Source organism: Molossus molossus, unplaced genomic scaffold (genome assembly GCF_014108415.1).
Source record: "Molossus molossus isolate mMolMol1 unplaced genomic scaffold, mMolMol1.p scaffold_m16_p_12, whole genome shotgun sequence".
Classification (NCBI taxonomy): Eukaryota; Metazoa; Chordata; class Mammalia; order Chiroptera; family Molossidae; genus Molossus; species Molossus molossus.
Window position 1 is genome coordinate 12,375,572 of NW_023425347.1, and position 20,103 is coordinate 12,395,674.

The 20,103-nt window shown below is 36.3% G+C and overlaps 1 protein-coding gene across 4 annotated transcripts in view; it reads right to left on the reverse strand.

Annotated features, from left to right (window-relative positions):
- SSR1 (signal sequence receptor subunit 1) overlaps window positions 1-19,872 on the reverse strand; it is a 30,721-nt gene extending 10,849 nt beyond the window's left edge. Inside the window, exons 1-9 of one of the 4 annotated variants that reach the window (XM_036255749.1) lie at window positions 19,712-19,872; window positions 17,231-17,343; window positions 13,072-13,159; window positions 12,060-12,322; window positions 10,443-10,519; window positions 9,533-9,611; window positions 7,459-7,552; window positions 7,180-7,194; window positions 4,099-4,162 (exon numbers count right to left, since the gene is read on the reverse strand). In XM_036255749.1, coding sequence (XP_036111642.1) covers window positions 4,099-4,162; window positions 7,180-7,194; window positions 7,459-7,552; window positions 9,533-9,611; window positions 10,443-10,519; window positions 12,060-12,322; window positions 13,072-13,159; window positions 17,231-17,343; window positions 19,712-19,790 — 872 coding nt within the window. In that variant the 5' untranslated portion in view covers window positions 19,791-19,872. Of the gene's footprint in view, window positions 1-1,850; window positions 4,163-7,179; window positions 7,195-7,458; window positions 7,553-9,532; window positions 9,612-10,442; window positions 10,520-12,059; window positions 12,323-13,071; window positions 13,160-17,230; window positions 17,344-19,711 lie in introns of those variants that run through there. The other 3 variants (XM_036255751.1, XM_036255750.1, XM_036255752.1) reach the window with 3 other exon arrangements.
- Window positions 19,873-20,103: the final 231 nt, after the last annotated feature.

The window sequence follows — 20,103 nt, forward strand, 5'->3', positions numbered from 1 at the left end:
GTTACTCAAAGGGACACGGTTAGAGACTACAGAGAGAATTGTGGATAACTGAATTATCATATAAAAACACAGTATCAAATTTCCAAAAATTACATATACATACTACAAACATTAACACACAAATCAATTTATAACAGCTCCGAAGACCCTGGGGTTTGATTTCTGGAGCTCAGTGGCACTTAATGTCCTACTGTATAGTACAGAAAGTGTGTACATATAGTATATTCTATAATGGGGTTATCTGAACTTTTTGACTGCTGGATTCTGGAAAACCAAGTATTTGTAAGCTGCCCAAATGCTTGGTTTTTATACCCTCCCCCCCTTTTAAATTTCCATCCTAAACACAGTGCAGGGAAAAGACCGTGTGAGTCTTAGAGTAAGACAGCTCTGAATCCACATTCAATGTGTAACCTTGAGCAGCTAGTTAAACTCAGGAGGTTTTGGTTTTTCCACCTATAATGAGAACAGTCAGCTTCCTTCAGTGAATTGTTGTGAAAGTTCATGAGATGAATGAAAGTCCCAACAGAAAACAGTACATGGCCAATGTTTATTTAATAAATGAGTTCCTTTCCTACTGCCTTAAAAAGGGCAGCTAAACGGTACCCAAACCTTAGCACCATATTACTCAACAATCCCTAAATCCCACCCCCTAAAAAGTTCCAGAGATTCAGGTTATATAGTTACTATAAAAGTCTACATTTGTGTGTAAATGAAAAAAGGACAAAATGGAAATACTAATTAGTAAAATACATAAGAGTCCTAAAAACACACACTATTATTTAATCTTTGCAAATCAGTTTTTAAGTTTGTCCCTCCTAATGTCCTCTAATGATGTGCTAAACAGATAAGCTTAACGACAAAACCTAACCTTTCACTTATACTTGTAAGAAGGGTCCTGGTCAGCTTGCTCTTTACTAAGCTGGGGGTACAGTTCCAAGTAGGACAGTATCACCCTGGCCAGTGTGGCTCACTTGGTTGAGCACAGCCCTGTGCTCTGAGAGGTCACCGGTTTGATTCCTGGTCAAGGTACATGGCCGGGTTCCAGGCTTGATCCCCAGTGGGGGGCATGTAGGAGGCATCCAGCCTCTCTCTCCTCCACCCCTCTTCTCCATTCTCTCTTTCTCTAAAAATCAATAAAAACATATTTTAAAAGTAGGATATTATTTAATAAGAACAAATTAATTTTACAGCTATAAATGATGCTGTCCCAAACTGTGGTAAAGTATTTCAAGTGCATCAGGAAGTGTTTAAAAATTTAAACTAACATCTAATTTTGAAACTAAAATAAAGACCTCAGATGTAGCAAAATCTCAGTAAGAGATGATGTGTATTGCCAAGTTCATGGTAAAAAAAAAAAAAAATCACATTATTTAAATACACTAAACAAGCAAATTTTCCTTCATACCAAGGGTATGGATATCATTGTACCACAGAAAATGAATGTTAGGTAAAGAGCCTTGCATATCACATTACAACTATCTACTGCTGTAGCTCCAAAGTAACTCGACATTAAATAAGTTATGACACCACATCACCACCACTTACTTCTCCCAAACACGGCCAACATACAATACCAGGGTGATGCATTGCAAATACACCTTTAAGGTGGTGGTTTTTTAATATATAAGATCTAAATTTGTCTTTTCCTATCAAAGTCACTATTATCTGAAGCTTATTTAAAATTAAAAACATCACTAAAATCAAGTCAAGGCTCCTTTCCTTCTGATTGGTTTTCCTCAGGTTTAGACCTTGGAAGTCCCATCTCCCTTCTCCCCTCCAACATCTCAGAGGGTAGGAATAGTTTTACAAGTCACTTACTATTGAAATCCATGAAATGAATGATGAAGCTATACAATCAAAGATCTTTATAAAGATCCACTCTTTATAAACACATATTCTCACACATCTGAATTGATACACAAGATTCTTAGTTCATTTTACAGATTCTGAAACCAAGTTGTTCAAAAGGTAAATTCTCAAACCATGGTTGATGTAGCAAATGAATATATCAAAACAAACAAAAACTTCAATCCAAATATTTACATTTAAAAAATAGGCTACTTATTAAGTGTGCTTGAACAAACCATGTGTGGAATTGAATTCCATTTATTACAGAATTAGTTCCTGCTAAACGCTTACTGATACTACAGAAGACCCCTGGCATCTGAGTTTTCAAGTGTTCTCAATCTATGCTAAAAAAATAAAACATGACAAATAATTTCTGAGGCCCCATCTTGAACCTCAGAAGTGGAGGGGCTGGTATGTAAGGCAAATTACTTAGGAGTCAGAAGGGCTGGCACCTGTCAATCAGTGTGGCTTTGCCATTTCCTCTGTGTTACCAGGTATTTGATAAAATTCTCTAGAGGTCATTTAAATTTTGTAATTAGACCTCACTGCATTATGTTCTAGTAGTTTTACAAACTTGAACATTCACAAAAATATTTGGGAATCATTCCTTGAGAAGGTGGAGGGTCTCCTTATTACATTAAACAAAAAATCCATGTGGTTTCTTAGAGCTCAAAGACCTGTTTCCAAATAAACTACTGATTATACAGCCCAATTAAAAACTCAGACACTTTACATTACAGGTATAGAAAATCTATAGTTTAGCAATGCCAACACGGATAATTTGACACCTTCACCCCTACTTGCAAGGTGATTAATAAACTATACAATTACTTCTATGTTATTGTCATTGACTTTGGCTCAGATGTTTAAATACTCAAGCAACTTGGAAAGATTTTTTTGTGTTTTGTTTTGTTGTTTTTGGGTGGGCATAGGTGCAGGTGGAGATTGTAATGAAGACAAACAGGAATTAAACAGCCACTAAAATTTCACGTACCATTTCCTTACAAAATATACACAGAAAAATATGGCTTAAAGAAAGAGGGGGAAATCCTCTTATTTCTTCATACTAATATACTTTAGCCTTTATCTAGTCTGACAATAATGCCAAACTTAATTTACTACCTAGGATAAGAGTAACTCTCTAAGAGAATTTTATGAAGTCCAATTTAATGCTGGTTTTTAAATAATGAGTATTTAAAATTTTGAAATTCTTCAGATTAACTAAGAAAAGGTTATTATCAACAACCCAAATCCCCAAAAGATTAGCTAAAAAACAATTGGTTAACCATTTAAAAAATACCCAACTAACTTTTTTTTAACAGATTGGAATTAGTTGGAATATATCTCTGCCCTAACAAACTGACCTTTTGCTTTAGTCTGTAGCCAAGGCAACTTTTCTTAAGCAAAATGCTTCTACTAAGGAGAGACAAATGACCTCTTAAAAAAAATAACTAAGTATGTCTAAAATCCCAAAGCTATCCCTTGGGTAAGAAATAGAACAACAATGGACAACACAACAACTCAGTTTCCACAAACACACCATTTTCTTTTTGATTAAAAAGAGAGTGAGGTGGATTTTATATATCAAAATCAAGAATTTTCATGTTTCACAATTTTGTGGCTAGAGATCCCCAAATCCCTTGAACTCATTTGGGAAGTGTTCTGAAGGTGCATATTATAGTAAACAGCAGCAAAATACCAAAACAACTATTGCTAAAAGCAGCTGCTCCTGCTTGTGCCTTTAGAATACTAGTTCTCAAACAGCAACAATAACCACCAAATGCTAATTTGTGTCATCAATTGGGATTCTAAGGAAGAAGCAAATTGTTTTTTTCTTTAAAGTAGTCCAAGGCAGGACATCCATAATCATATTGGGCAAATACTGACTTGGAGGAGAAAATATCAGAATATGTCAATAAGAAAGAGGCAATAACATTATATGCAGTATTCTAAAGGCATGCTTCAGGTAGTTCAACGATGATTCTGGTAAGACCGACTGCTCACATACATACACACGCACACATAGATTTTAATGGTTAAAAAAAAAACAAAACAAATTTGTTACTTTAGAAAAATAAATGCAGTGCACTTTCAACAATATTATCGCCACAGACTCTGATTGCTCAGTCCACACATAAGTAGTAGTTGCCTTCTATGGTGATATGGCTTCTCTGCACTAATTCCCATCAGGCCGAAAAATATTAGGGCAGGTTAAGTAAAGACTGAATTGTTGCACAAAGGAACATTTACTCATCAGATCCCACTGATCTCTTCTGTGCCCTCTTCCTGGGCAACCTTCTTGGTGAAGCTTTATCTGAAAGAAAAGAGAAAGTTTTAACTGGCCTACTATAGACATGTCAGGTTCAAAAGACATTTCCCTTTAACTTTACAATTAAGTTAAAAAAACAAACTCACATGCAAGAAAACACCATCTAATAATAAATGCCTCTTATTTAGTTTAGGTGTTTTAACTAGCCTTTAAAATAATCCTTCAAGAGGTAACTCAATTAAAACGAAATCTTTTGCAATTAGGGTGGGAAAAGATCTAATCTTGGTTATTGTAATGTTGAAACTACCATGCAAAATCTTCTTGAATTCTATAATTTAACATGATTATGCATGCATAAGTAAACACTTGGGAAATAGTGGGAAAGGTATGAAATTTGCAGCTCAAAAATATCTATAATGGTTACAAAATTAAAGACAATATTTACAAATGCAGCCATGCAGTTTGCATAATATTGGCAATTTCATAAAATTACTTGGGATAAGCAGTAGGGTAAAGGAAATTAGTATATCACTACTAAGACCATCCCACACACATAAACATTATGCTTTTACTTTTTTCTTTTTATCTCTTTTGTTAGAGTAGAGTCTTAGTGGGAACTATCAAACCAAAAATAAATTGGTGGTGAGCTTCTCCCACTTCCATTCACTAAGAGAAATCATCTTTAAGTCTCTATTAAAAAGAAAGAGTTGTCTTCTGACCAGTGTCTTCTTATTTTGTAGGAGCACTTTTCAAATTAGGAAGATAAAACTCTCTTTGTGGAATAAGTAATTTTTCTTTTCCAGTTTAAAAAAAAGTAAAGGGCCCTGGCTGTTTTGGCTCAGCGGTTAGAGTGTCACCCTGCGGACCAAAGAGTCATGGGTTCAATTCCAGCCAAGGGCACATACCTCAGTTGCAGTTAGTCTCTGGCCCCAGTTGGGTTGTGCAGGTGGCAATCAATTGATGTGTTTCTCTCACATTGATGTTTCTCTCTCTCTCTCTCTCTCTCTCCCCCCAATGTAAAAATATCCTCAGGTGAGGATTAAAAAATAAATAAAATTAAAATAAAAAAAGCGAAGGGCTGGAAAAAGATGTTCTCACTAAAGTATGGGGTTCATTTGTAAGCATTTCATGAACAATGGTATGAAAAATATAATATGCCTGAAAGATCTTAATATTTATTTTCCAAAATTACTAGACCATGCCTATATTTTAAAAATACATAATAGGTTTTTATCAAGCACATTAAGAAACAGAAAATTCTTTTTAAAAATCTGCTTAAGAGTTAATGACTCAGAAATCTTAAGCCTAAGTCTATAAACCACAGGAAAACTGACCTTTCTTGCATAAGTTAGTAATGTTGTGTTCAGGAGGTTCGACTTGCCTAAAACTAAGCATAGAAGCATTTTTTCTGATGAATATAGCTTACAACTTTCATCAGATTTTCAAAAAGATTACACTAAGAACTACTGACTTTACATAGCTGACCAACTTCCAAATAATTTTAAAAATAAACAATATGCTGAGTATAACCTTTGAAATTAATTAACTGTAATAAAATCATAACTCACTGCAACTCTTCATTTTTAGATGACAAAGGTAAAATTTTAGTGAAACTTAAACAAATCAGGAAAAAAAGTACCAGCAATGGATTAAAATTGTTCCAAATCACCCTTCCTTTGTTTATATTCTGATGAGTAGGAAAGATATGAGTAAAAGCTCCTGCCAAGTTAAATACTGGCCCCTTATATATGCTACTCTCCATACCACCCCTCTCCAGAGTAATTCCTCAAAGCTGGAGGTACCTTCCTGGCCTGCCTCCTGCTCCATGATCTTCCAAATTTCTTTTGGTTTTCTCCATTCTATCATCAAATATGCAAAGTACACGTACTATCTTTAAAAGAAATGGCAATTTTCCCTAAATTACCTGTATCTTGTCTCAACCCCTTTCTCCTCATGCATACACTCTCCTACTCCTACATTCCCTAACATGAACAGGATCGTCTTCCACCCAGCTGCCTAAGCTCAGAGTACTCTTTCACTTCTGCTCCTCCAAGATATCCAGTCACCAAAAGCCAGGCCTGCTACATTTCTGAAATATCTTTCTACTCATTTTTATTACTGCCTTAGCTTAGGCCCTACTGATGTCTTACTTTTTTTTTAAAAAAGAAAAATCATCTTCCAGTAGCTTCCACTTGCTAGCCATCCTCCCCAAAACTATCGATTTCTTTTAAGACATAAATTTGTTATTTCTGTTTTAAAGTACCTGATGGCTACAAATTAAAATGCATAGCCCTGTCCATTTAAGCTCAGCGGTGAGAGCATCGGCCCATGGACCAACGAGTTGTGGGTTTGATTCCAGTCAAGGGCACAACCTCGGTTGCGGGTCGTCCCGGGCCCTGGTTGGGGTCATACAAGAGGCAACCACTCAGTGGGTCTCTCTCATGTCAATGTTTCTCTCTCCCCCTCCCTCTCACTCTATCTGAAGATAAATAGAAAAATATCCTTGGGTGAGGATTTAAAAAAAAGAAAATTAAAATGCACATAATTTTAGACCTAACTGTTTACTTTTTTTATATAAGCAACTACCTCAAAAAAATATCCAAAACGCATGAAAACTCAGATTATAACAGTTAGTGCAGGGTAATGCCATTTGTGCAAAACACAAAAACAACAGACATATATGCTGATAAATATATAGAAAATACTTAGAATAACACATAAGTACCAATTACTTATGGAAAATGGGATCAGTGGATCCAAGAGGTGATAATCAGCTTTTCACTTCTGTACAATTTATTTTTTACAATGTTCATTTCCAATCGGAGAAAAAAAATTCTACACTCTTTTATAAAAATTAATATTCTAACTAATTGCATATGTAATAAAACTGAAATGTACCTGTAAGGAAAACTAACATGCAGTATTTTAGGTTTATTCTTTCAAACTGTTCTGGGTAGTTAGCAGTTATTCCAACAAATTTAGTGCTAAAAATATTGTTTCATTACTCATTAGGTTTAATGTAAAGTAGAACCCCCAACACATTAAAAAGTTAATTGCCTCACCTCTTCTACTTTGCACTGAAGCAACAGGAAAGAAAAGAGACAGGGAAAAGATTAGAAATAAAGAGAATTTACACATTTGTAATATAAACTGCAGATTTGGAAGCATTTCTAAAATAAAAACTACACAAAATAAATTTTAAAGCACCAATTAAACATATTATACAAGTAATGAAAAAGATGAGTGTTAAATAGCACTGACCAAGCACTTTTGCTAAATCTAAAATATTTAATTTCCATTTCAGAGAAAAAGTTCCCAGCCAAGTCAGTAAGAGTACTTACTGATCTGATTCAAAGTTTCCTGAGGAATCCAACTCATGTCAACATCATTCTGACTTGATGTACCCATCTCAACTTTCTGTATGGGTCTCTTGCGCTAAGAGAACATAAAAACAATACTTTAAAGGAGTTTCATTATATTGTTTACCCGTAATTTTAAAAAGAGACCTATCAAACTACTTAAATATCTTAACAGACAAATATGTTCTCTTCTAGTTTTAAAACATACTCCTAATTCCAAGTTTTTATTAATCAGGGGGGGGGTAATCATGATTAACAACAATGATAAAAAATAAATAATAAGGAATAAATCTTCAACCAATGATTTCTTTTCAGGCTTTAAAGATATTTTCCTCTACTATAAAGCTTCATATGTTATTAAGACTTATACGATTATTTTCTTTCCCTTTGAGTATCAAATGTTAAAAACTAACTTATTTCTAAATTCAACAAAATTCAGAATAAATTATTGAAAGGTTGCATGCAGGCAGACTCCTGCATTGTTAGATAAATACACTTTAACAGTTGGCATAAAATATCATTTAAGCTAACAATCAAAAACTTTGTCCCTGAAATTTTGCAGCAAAACTGCTAGAAAGAAAGAAAAGAATTCTATTCTTTAGCCCTGCTTTTAAAATAACAAAACAAGCCCTGGCCAGTTTGGTTGAGCAATTGGAGCGTCGGCCTGAGGACCAGAGAGTCCCAGGTTTGGTTCCTGCTAGGGGCACGTACCCCCAAAAAACAAACAAACAAACAACCAAAAAAGAACCCTAATTATTTACCTAAAAGAGTATTAAACATACAGTTCAAAAATTAAATTCTGAATATACAAAAAGGTAACCACAGCCAATTAAAATAATGGTTTCATTCAAATGGGGGGAAAAAATACAGATGCCATTATACCTAATACACAAATTTATAGCAAAAATGCTATGATGAAAATGAGGCAAAGAAAGTTATAGAAATGAACATTTAAGCACTAAGTATTTCTCTTTCAAAGAGCAAATGCTTACTAGCAACACTTACTGCTAATTTTAATATAAGTGTCTAGTAATAAATTTGACACAAATCATGTTATATTTTCTCATGAGAGGAATAATATGAGTTGTTTAAGTTGTTTTGTGGGTCAGGGAGCAGAGGGAGATGAGGACAGTGGTGGAATTAGCTATCAAGTCCAAAGAGAGAAACCATGACTACAGTAGTGCTTCAGTGTCGCCACTCGATGACACTAACAAGAAAACAGAAGTCAGAACAAATACAGCCCAATTCATTCTTTTTCAAATGAAAAGACTCATTTAATTGCTAACTAGGAATTATCCCTACGGTTATATATTAAAGCAAATGTATAAGCTTCAGTGCTTACAGATAAAATAACATATCCATGAACAGAAAAATGGAATCTTATGTCTGAGTTTAAGAAATAAGAATTGTATGCCCAGCCAGTGTGGTTCAGTGGTTGAGTGTCAACCCATGCACCAAGAGGTCGCCGGTTCCATTCCCGGCCAAGACAAATACCTAGGTTGTGAGCCAAATCCCCAGTGGCATGCAGGAGGCGGCCAATCGATGTTCTCTCTCATCAATGTTTCTCTCTCTCTCTCCTCCCATTAGAAAGCAATAAAGAAAAAAAAAAAAAAAGTAGAATTGTAGTACCTTAGTTGCAGTTCAGTTCCCAGCCCTGGTTGGGGTCATGCAAGAGGCAACCACTCGATGTGTCTCTCTCACGTCAATGCCCCCCCCCCCCCCCAATCTGAAGATAAATGGAAAAATATCCTCAGGTGAGGATTTACAAAATAAGAATTGCAGTATAATTTGGAGTTACAATAACAATAAGAAAATAAATGTCACTCTGCAGGGTATAAACTAAGGACACTAACTGCACATGTGTAGAAAAGTCTAAACAAATCCAAGTCACATATCTAAGATTTTACCTTCAGATTTTATTTTAAAAGTGACAACAAACTTGTAAATATACAAACTCACACTGAAAGCAAGAAGCCACAAATAACTGGACTGAACTTCATTTAATACTGTAACAACTTCTGAAGTATGGCTGTAAGAGTCGTTCACCTATAATTACCTTTCTAGATTCCAGGAGTTGATGAAGACCAACAACAACCAAGAGCCCAAGACCAGCAAGGAACATATACATAAAGATTCTAATATAAAAGGAGAAAATACAAACTGGCTTAATTCATAGGAATTATCACAGCTAATTAAAACTATAATTCTGTTTTAACTTATAAAAAACATCATAGCTAATTACATCTACAAGGTGTGGCAAAAGTAGGTTTATAGTTGTGAGTAGATGAAACAGTTTATTCTTGTATTATTTATTAATCATTGTAGTATTTTACATATGAACAACTAAACTTACTTTGCCCCACTCTGTATGATGCTAACACTATATAAACTCTCCAAATAACTTGTTGGTAAAAGGAATAAAATATTTTAAATTCAATTTAGGCTCAGGTAATAAGTCTTAGAATTTTTTTTTACTTTACTTCTAAGAATTATATGACCCAAAATTAGTAAAATTACAATAGAATTAGATTTTGTCTCCCTCAAATATTAGATCATTTTGCAGTTTGATTTAAAAATTACTTTTGGTGAATTCCATCTAAGTATACAGTACTTCATCATTTCAAATGATGAAAAAATAATTCAGTATTTACAAGGAACACATTTTTCAAGATAAAATCTTATAATTTACTAGTAATTTTAGAGGCATGAAACTTACAGTAGAAGAGGAAAAGAATGGAAAGTCGAAGCTACCTTTTTAAAACAAATTTTTGTCGTTTCAATTATCTTTTCTAACTAGGTATAAATAGTTATAAGAATCATCTAAAGTACTAATTTACATAGGACTTTACCAAATTTATAGCCAATTCCATTTTCATCATTACTATTAATAAAAATAGGTTGACAGGAAGAAGCCTTCAAGTCCTACCTAACAAGATCAAGATCTACATATTTCAACATCTACTTACGTTTCTCCATCCAACCCATCTTCTCTTTCAATAATTGTAACTGTTTGATTGAAGACAGCATCTTGAAATACATTGCCCTGTTTAAAAAAAAAAAATACCGCCAAACTGAAACACATTGGAAAAATGAAACCCTTCAAGAATTCTTACAACCATTACCCCAAGAGATATTATACTACAGCTTTCTTATCGCTTAGAAGAATCAAAGTCATAACTAATGGCACTAATTCAGTGTCAGGGATTCAACATTATGATGTGCTACTTTCTCCTATGAAATAAAAAATGCCTCCAACTTTGCCAAAGTTACCCCCCACTTTCTTTTGGGGGTGGGGAGGAAATTGAAGAACCAGGGAAGTAAAATAAAAACAAGATAAAACGTGCAGAAAGAAACAAAGCTCAAAAAACACTCTTAAAACTAGAAGCCCTAGGTTCTTTTGTGTGTAAACATCCAAAACTAAGAAAGAGCATTAACATGTACAATAGCAGATCATTTTAAGAACTAAACTTGAACAAGTCAAATTCATGTTCTAAATTAATAACGGACTGGAAATAAATTTCTTTATAATAAATGAGTTAGTGATTTTTCACTACCAAAATATTTTTGTTGTGATCTTGAAACAATCTTGTCAGTTCAACACAATTTCAGTTTTCAAATACATCAGAATCACTGGAACAACACATAGATTAGCTGTTTTCAGTGTTTGATGCTTTGCACAAAAGTAGTACTTAAAAAGTGTTATTTATTGCTAAACTGTAATTACATAAATTATACTTCAAGATCTTACAATTGGCATTCTTCTGTTTATAATTCCAAGAATCAGAATACACTGATGAAACTATTTAAAACGGGACTGAAACTATATATATGCCTGATGGATTAAGTTTTATGTTTGAAAACAAGAGGAAATATAGAATTCTTCAAGTCACTTAACTATGAAGTTGAGAAAGCTTAATACATTATTTTGAAGGAAAGATAAAAAAACCCTTTGTACTCTCTACTACGTAATTCAAAAACAGAAAATTTAATTGCAGCACAAGAAATTTAATTAAGACACATAAGGCAAACATGTTGGTACTACAATGACAAAAGGTTGAATAAGCTTCCAAAAAGGATACAATTTCCTTCTCTGAAAAGGGAATGTTTATCTAACAAGTGGACATAAGAGGTCAACTCCCAGCAGTATATTGTGGTGGCCTTCTTATTCATTCATTGGATATATACCATAACATACTTAAAATCATAAGAAAACAAAGCTTATATTAAGCTATTTGGATCTCATAAACCACAAACCTTTCTGCTAAAATTATATTAAAAATAGTAGACTCCCTGTGTAGCTTGTTTTCCTTTTAAGATCCAGCTCAACTCACTTCCACTTTAATACTCTAGCACCTTCCACTTATCTCTACAATGTATCACTTATCCTGCTGTGATAGTACCTGCTTCCATCCATCTCCTCCAGTGGATTATAGACTTGAAGACAGAGACATGTAATTTATCTTTGCCTCCATGGAGTTCTAACCACAAAATAGGCACTTGAATGAGTAAACACAAGAATATTCAAATGTCAATTGTCTGCACCCATCTCTAACTAAAAAAAAAAAAAGTTTAGAGGGTCTTACATTCAGATCTTTGTAGTTCAAATTGATGACTAGACCAAAGGGTCGTCCGCCCATGGGCTCTGCAGGAATGAAGGAGTACTCAAAAGTTGCCTGTCTCTGGGGTGGCACTACGGTGTTCAGAGGAAGAGCTGTGAAATTCTGGATATAAAACTGGTAGTCCTGAGGATAACGGAATGAGGCATCTAGGGATTCAACAATAAAATCTTCTGTACCTTTGTTTGTAAAGCCTACCAGAAATTTCACAATATTATTTGCTGGAAAATCTAAGGGGAAAAAAAAAAGATAAAGATTAGAAAATGTTCAAAGGGTATAAAATAAAAAGTAAGACATTATTAATGGATTTTGGCACCTTTTCCTGATACATGCAGACTTGGTTACCAAATCCCTTTCAATAGAGCATGCCAGTCATCCACTAACTAGTAACTAGTATATAAACTGAAACCCTTTCTATACTCCAGCATTTCAATTTAAGAGCTACACCAGATATCTTAATTTCAGACCAGATCTCACTGGTTAACACTAGATATGTTGTTAACCTCTCTAAATCTGTTTAGTAATAGTAAATAACCTCACAGGATTTCTGTAAGGATTAATAAATAACACATGCAAAGTATTGAAAACAGTGTCTGCCATAGCCCTCATTAAATATAAGCCATTATTTTCTTTATTTTAATTAAATCTAGGCTCCAACCAAGGCCTAATTGTAAAGATTTGATATTTCACTAATGTTTCTGCCCAAAATATAAGTTACTTTACTATGGAAGAGTTTAAAAACTCTTTCAAAGGAACACATAATTCCCAGTAAAAATGGGTCGTAATTCTTTTCCCCCTTAAATACCAGAAATAGTACCATAAAGACATGAGTATTCACACACATATACTAGAGGGTTTTTTTAAAAATGCATGTTTACACTACATTTGTAAGAAAATGAATCTTACACATTACTAACGCTTCCCAAAAAAGCGACCTTGTCATTCTAAAAACACCCGAGTTAAAACTAGTATTTATTACCTTCTCCTTTCACAAATAGAATAGTTGTATCTGCACTTGGTGAAGCTTCAGGTTCACCAGATACATCTTCTTCCTCTTTATCTTCTGCCTAAGAAAAACAACATTAAAAGGGATTACTACAGGGGGAAGAACACCAGCATTTAAAAATAGCAACTTCACTAAGATTTGGGACAAAATATTACCTCGCCAAGGCTTTGTTGGGATTAGTAGTGGTAAAAATTTCACTGTATATCATCAGTTAAAATAAAAATTCTAGAGCAGTGTATCCTGAACAGAAATGTGCATACCAGTCCCCTGGGATTTTGAAAATCTGATTCAGGTCTAGAGTGAAGACTAAAATTCTCTATTTCTAAAAAGCACCCAGGAAATACTAATGTTGTGCAACAAGAAAAGAAAGTAGCAAAGCAAAAGCTTGAATCACTGGAGCCATATCAAAATAAGAAATAGTTTACAGAGGTGGGATGGACAGTGTATGCTGAATTCCATTTTGGACACACAAAATTTGAGCATCCAGATGGTGCTATACTGCAAAGCGCTGAAAATACAGGTATAAAGCTCAGTAACTGTCAAGTAGATGGCTACAAATGAGATCTGAAAGTCACCAATATAAGGTGGTAGTGGCTGAAACCACAGGTTTCACCAAGGATGTGAGCAGAGGAAAGAGAGAGAAGGTAGCTGAGACCAAGCAGAAGCACCTGGGCAGGGAAAACTAAGAGGGTATAACAGAAGCCAACATGAAAGGACTCAAGAAAGGGGTAACCAGCAAACACTAAAAAGAGTTACAATAGAAGAACAATGGCAACTTAGCAAGAACAATTTTTTTTTTAATCCTCACCTGAGGACATTTTCCCATTGCTTTTTAGATAGAGTGGAAAGGAGACAGAGAGAAACATTGATGTGAGAGAGACACATCTATTGGCTGCCTCCCGCATGACCCCCAGCGGGGCCAGGTATCAAACCTGCAACCCAAGTATGTGCCCTCAACCGGGAATCGAACCTGCAACCCTCTGGTCCACAGGCCAACGCTCAAACCACTGAGCCAAACTGGCCAACGCAGCAAGAACATTTTTACCAGATACAGGGGACCAAACAACTTAGAGAACAAATGTGAAATGAGCAGAAGAGAAAAACTGTACAGTTCACCATTTCAAGAAGCATGCTGGTAAAGAAAATGTAGAAAGGATGGGTGAATAATATACTTAGAAGTAGAAGGTAGAAAATTTAATAGACTTCATACTTAATAGCCTTCACTTTCTGACACCGAAGGCGATGTTGTTGCTAAGATGGAAGAGGATTGATTTTGCAATTTGAAAGTGGTAAATGTTTGGAATGCTAGTTGTGAAGATCTGGAAATGATATGGAAGTAAAGGTAAACAACACATTTATCTTATAGCTAATGGCAAATCATAAGATGTATATTGTTTAGTACCTGCTACCTGGTTATACTCTAGAATATTTCAGCTACTACAGACCATCTCTAGGAGAGTCAAGAAACTGGTAGTACTGTGGAGATGACCTCAGCACCGGGAGGACAGGCATGCAAGAGAAACTTTTCACTATATAACTTGCACCTTTTAAATTCTAATCCACACGAATGTATTATCTATTTTAAGTAATACTAATATTTTATGTTAGTGTCACTACTATAGTACTTATTTCAATAAAAATCGAAACAAAAATTGCTATCAGTTCTATTAAAAAAACTTTCAAAAAATGATGACGAACTACATTGCAACTCACAGCTTTACAGAATAAAGCATAATCAAGGGGGATGGAAAAGCCCAAGGTGACTTTAAAAAAATTTTGCACTGAAAAATTTTAAACCAATAACTTGCATCTAAACTGGCTGTTGGTAGCTAAGATCTTAGGAAAATCTCCTTTCTGTCCCTTGACTCCAGACACAGTCCCCAGGGGCAAAGGATCCTTCCATATCCCCCAATTCCTTGATGCCTAAAACAGCTGTGTATAAATTGATAATCTAAATCTTAGGAAATAGCAGGAGAAATTCTAGGGCCCTCAGTTCTGAAGGTAACATCTGTAGCAATTCTTGCTCTAAGAACCTATCTTTTTTAGCCTTCCAGGTTCCACACAAGCCTATACTGCTGGTACCGGCTAGTCTAAAGAAAGGAAATACTTTCCCTGTCTACCTGCTTCAATTTGCCCTAACCATTTTCTGACTTGCGAAAAGCTACCTAAAAAGGGGTACTAACACTTCTGAACTAATTGACCAGGGTAAAGAGTAGATATTTTGAGTCATTCTTTCAACTCTAACAGTTCTCAAGGCAAGTGAGGTGATCAAGGCACAGAAAAGTTCTGGCTAAACTGTTACTGCAACAAAGATCCAACAGTTTCTGTCTCTACTCTTTTCCTCCACAATAAATACATTACAGTGCTAGAGATCCAAAGTAGTTTCAGAAAAGTGGTTATAAAAATATAATCTAGCCCTGGCCAGTTTGGTTCAGCGGTTAGAGCATTGGCCTGCGGTCCAGAGAGACCGGGGTTCGGTTCCTGCTAAGGGCATGTACCTCGGTTGCAGTTTGTCCCTGGCCCTGGTTGGGTCGTGTGGGTGGCAGCCACTCGATGTGTCCCTTTCACATCGATGTTTCTCTCTCTCTCTCTCTCCCCTTCCCGCCCTATCTGAACAACAACAACAAATATATATATATATATATATATATATATATATATATATATAAAATCTATCACTAAATTTTTGTGCATGCCCAAATTTCAGAGCCCTAAATACCATCTCTAACTCTCATTTCTGGATAGATTCCCTTCCGATGTTTACTTCCAAGTTATCTTACCACAAGTAGCACTTTTAGAATACTAAAATTTTTGTTACCATCATTGATGGAGGAATGTATTGATCTAGTTAAAGTAGAGCATCAAATGAACTGGATTGAAGATGAAGAGCCTTAATATAAATCCTAAAAATATGGGTATACACACATGTAAAAAGCCCGACACACAGTAATCAGTAAAGGTTTCTTAAAGGAGGGAGAATTAGAAAAGCACAAAAATTAGTAGGGATATTCTATTCAAGCGAAAAAGTATGTACAAATGCATAAAAATGGTCATTTAAACATCAACAAAATAGCAAACAAATTAGCCTAGTCGGAAAGCATACTCCAAAAAGAGAGGATTAGAGAAAAAAAAAGGGAGCAGTATCTTTATATGGTGCTAATTATTTTGATGACAAAATAGAAAAATAAGGACTTGGCTTAATCTCGAAAAAAAAAAGGGACAAAATTTAGAATCTTAAGTTTCTAGGTTCAAATGTGGCATAATAAAAAGAGAAAGGAAAAAAAAATCTGGCCCTGGCTGGTTTGGCTCAGCGATTAGAGCAGTGGCCTGCAGACCAAGGTCCCAGGTTCAATTCCAGCCAAATGCACGTACCTCAGTTGCATTTAGACCCCGGGTGGCAACCAATCGATGTGTCTCTCTCACTTAGATATTTTTCTCTCTCTTTCTCTCCCCCTCCCACTCTGTTTGAAGATAAATGTAAAAAAAAAAATCTGTGTGGCAAAGATTACAGTAGTCCAAGGGAGGAAATGAAATTAGCTAGAAGCAAGTTACAATAATTCTTATTCTAGCCCAATATTCTTACTGTCAAACTATAATTATATAATAAAAGTGTCAGAGGTAGATGACTTCTAAGAGATCTTCTCTGAGCCCTTTACTCTTCACAGAATATATTGTACTTATTATTTATTGCCTGCTTCTCACTCCCCTGGACACTGCTCCTAGAACATGAACTCTATGACAACAGAGAAAATATGTTTTGTTCAGCATCCAAAACAGTGTCTGGCACAAAGCAGGGCACATAAATACTTGCCTACTGAAGAAAAAAGAGGAAACTGAGACCCATAGAAACAAGTTACTCAAGGTCAGAAACTAAGTAGTATGCATCCCAAATCTATCAACAAATGGTCCAGTGCTATTTCCACTCAGTGTTACCCTCAGAGTCATGTGCATATGATCTCCCTCCCTGTTCCAGAAAATATTAATGATCCATCCCCAATGAGTGATCCCTATTCTCCCAACTTCAATCCACAGTGATCACAGAACAAGCCTCTAAAATCAAGAATTTTAAAACCAAATTTATGTATAAAAAGGATAAATTCTAGATATATTATCTATATGCATTAAATCATACCAAATCTGTGGGTTCATCTTCTTCCACCTCTGCTTCATCATCCTCATCTTCAATTATTGAATCTTCCACTGTTTCTTCATCTTCTGTAAGATCTTGAGCTGCTGCTACTGAGCCTAACAATAAAATATAAAACAAGCAGTTAACTACCCTGGAACACTACCAGTTTTTTCATCACAAGATTGGCGAACAAAAATGTGTCCATGGACGAATTCAATCACGTAGTGCACTCGAATGATGTCAAATTACAGTGCACATAAGAATATTCATATAATTTTATCTTTGTAGTCTTAAAAACTGCATGTTAATTTTAATGGGAAATGCTGTTTAATTTTAAAAAGGACCTAACAGTTGAAAAAATAATTCCTTGAAATTAAAGATGCCTTGAAGTTTAAATAAAGAACTTCAAGCAATTTTGTTAAGCAGATGAAAGAAAAAAGCATTTCAAAAGGAAGTCCAAAATTTAATCTGTCATTAACCATACAAAATAAAATAATAAAAAAGTACTCATGTCTAAAGGAAAACAGCAATCTCAGTATCTAGGCAGGAAACATTGTTATTAGAGTTGACTACAGCTCAAACTCTTAGAACTTGATAATATGTTATTCTAAGGAACAAATATTTGCATGACATCCATGTAAAAACTAGCTGGCATAAAACACATTGTGTAATAAAAAACCTATACTGTTAACTTCAGGGTTGATAGCAGAGAAACATACATTTATTTTTGCATATGGCTTCAAACATTTTAAGACACTTTTTTATTTCCCCTACACTTAAACTATAATGCCAAGAAACTATAAATCATAGTTTTATATACAAAAGTACTCTAAGTAAGTCACATTAAATTTATTTCAGTCAAGACCCTCAAACGAGTTTCAAAGTTCTAGAGACTCTTCCAATGTTTCTTAGAAAGAATGATGATGTGGCAATTCAGTAGAGGGAAAAAAATGTGGGAATGGAAGCATGTGCATACGCTGTAATACCCAAGAGAAACAGTGTACATTAAGGACCATGTATTTTAAGTCTTTCAGTTCTACTTCTTCCTCAACAAGTCATTTAAAAAAAAAAAAAAAAAACAGTAAGAAAAAGACCAAAAAGAAAGAAAGAAAGAAAAAAAACCTGAAGAAATTTTAAAAAGCAGTAAGAAAAATATCTAGGTCTGACATAATAATTTCAAGCTGTACTTAAATTTCAGGATTGAGACACAAAGGCTTTTCACCCTACGTTTTCAGTGGATAGTAAACTATTTTAATGTTAACCAGTAACAATTTAAGAGGAAACAATCTTTTAAAGGAAAGACCATTTCTCACAAAAAATGTTCCAAGATACCCAGTTCAGTTTAGATACTGACGTTTCTTTAAAAAGTTTAAAATCTGAAAACTATAGTCTGAATTCTATACGCGTAGAATTGGCAAATTTTGTTTAAAAATACAAGTGAGAACAAACCAGCAAGCAACTGGTAAAGGAAAAGAATCCTTCAACCTGCAAATGAATTCATTAACAGTTATGGCTAATTTTCACACTTGGTTTTCTATCCACCAAATAGAAGCCAGTCACTTCACTTCTCTTTGCAAAACAACCTGTGGATACCTGCCACTTTCACTCATTATGCCACATGGCTTGCTTCAACTTACTGAACCAAAGGAATTCTAGCCATCATTTAGTCAGACTACATTTTACCGGTCAGAAAAATTTAAGTTCATGATAGAACCAGGGCAAGAAGCCAAGTCTCCACGTTTTTTAATGTTCTGCTAAGTTATTTTCACACCAGGTTAACTGTTGGAAGGAATAAACAAACCTAAATAAAAAATGTAAAACTCGAGTTAGACTATTTTTTCAGGACACCTTTCCAAGAAACAAAAAATGGTTACAAAAAGGGCAAGAGGAATAGACATCCCAGAGATTCTTCAGTCGGCCTGGGAGTATAGGGATGGGCAAGGGAGGGGGGCGGTGAAAATGGGGCGCTCTTGTGAAATCAGGACTCCTGGCAACACACAGGAACCAGGGGCTGATCAACAGGAAGATGACCAGAAAATCAAAAGGTGCTCAGAGTTTAGGTGTTGAGAACACAGGTTTCGGCAAATGAATGAAGGCGCACTTCCAGCGTGGAAGCGAAGGACACGTCAGCCAAGGCGAGGGGCTGGGTGGAGCGGCGCCGGAGCGGCGGGAGAAGGATCGCGGCCGCAGGGCGCCGGGGCTCCCCGTGCCCCCTGCCCCTGTCCTCCTCCAGCCGCGGACCCGGGCAAGCCCAAGCCTCCGGGCTGCCCCCCAGCGCGGCCGCTCCGCATGGCCCCACGGGGTCTCGCCCCACACGCCCGGCGGCCCCCTACCACGAGCCGGGGTCAAGGAGGAGGTGGGGGGAGGCCGGCGAGGTGGACGCGGGACCCAGAAACCGCCGCCGCGGCCGCCTCCAGCTCTAAACTTGCCGTCACTGGCGTTACCTTCCCCGCCGAGCCCCACCACCCACTCCCCTCGCCTTACCTCCATGGCCGCCTCGGAGCAAGAGGGTGGCGGGGAACGCGAGCAAGAGGAGCAGAAGCAGGTGGGGGAGGAGTCTCATGGCGCGGCCGTCCTGTGTCCAGTCGCCGTCCGCGAGAGCTCTCGGCGGCTCTGGCAATAATGGCGTTACTCCTCATCCGGGCTCCGGGCGGGGAGGGGCGGGGCACGTACCACGCACGGGCCTTCGCCACGCCCCCTTCCGTGGCCGAGGAGCGCCGTCAACGTGGCTGCCACTAGGCTCCTCTCGATCGGGTGTCCGGGAGGCCGGGGCGTCACGTGGCCGGTTGTTCGGGCCTCTGAGATTCCCGCGAGAGCTTGCCTCTCGTCGTAGTGCGGGCTGGCGACCTGCGGTTGGTCTCCTGTCGCGTCATGCG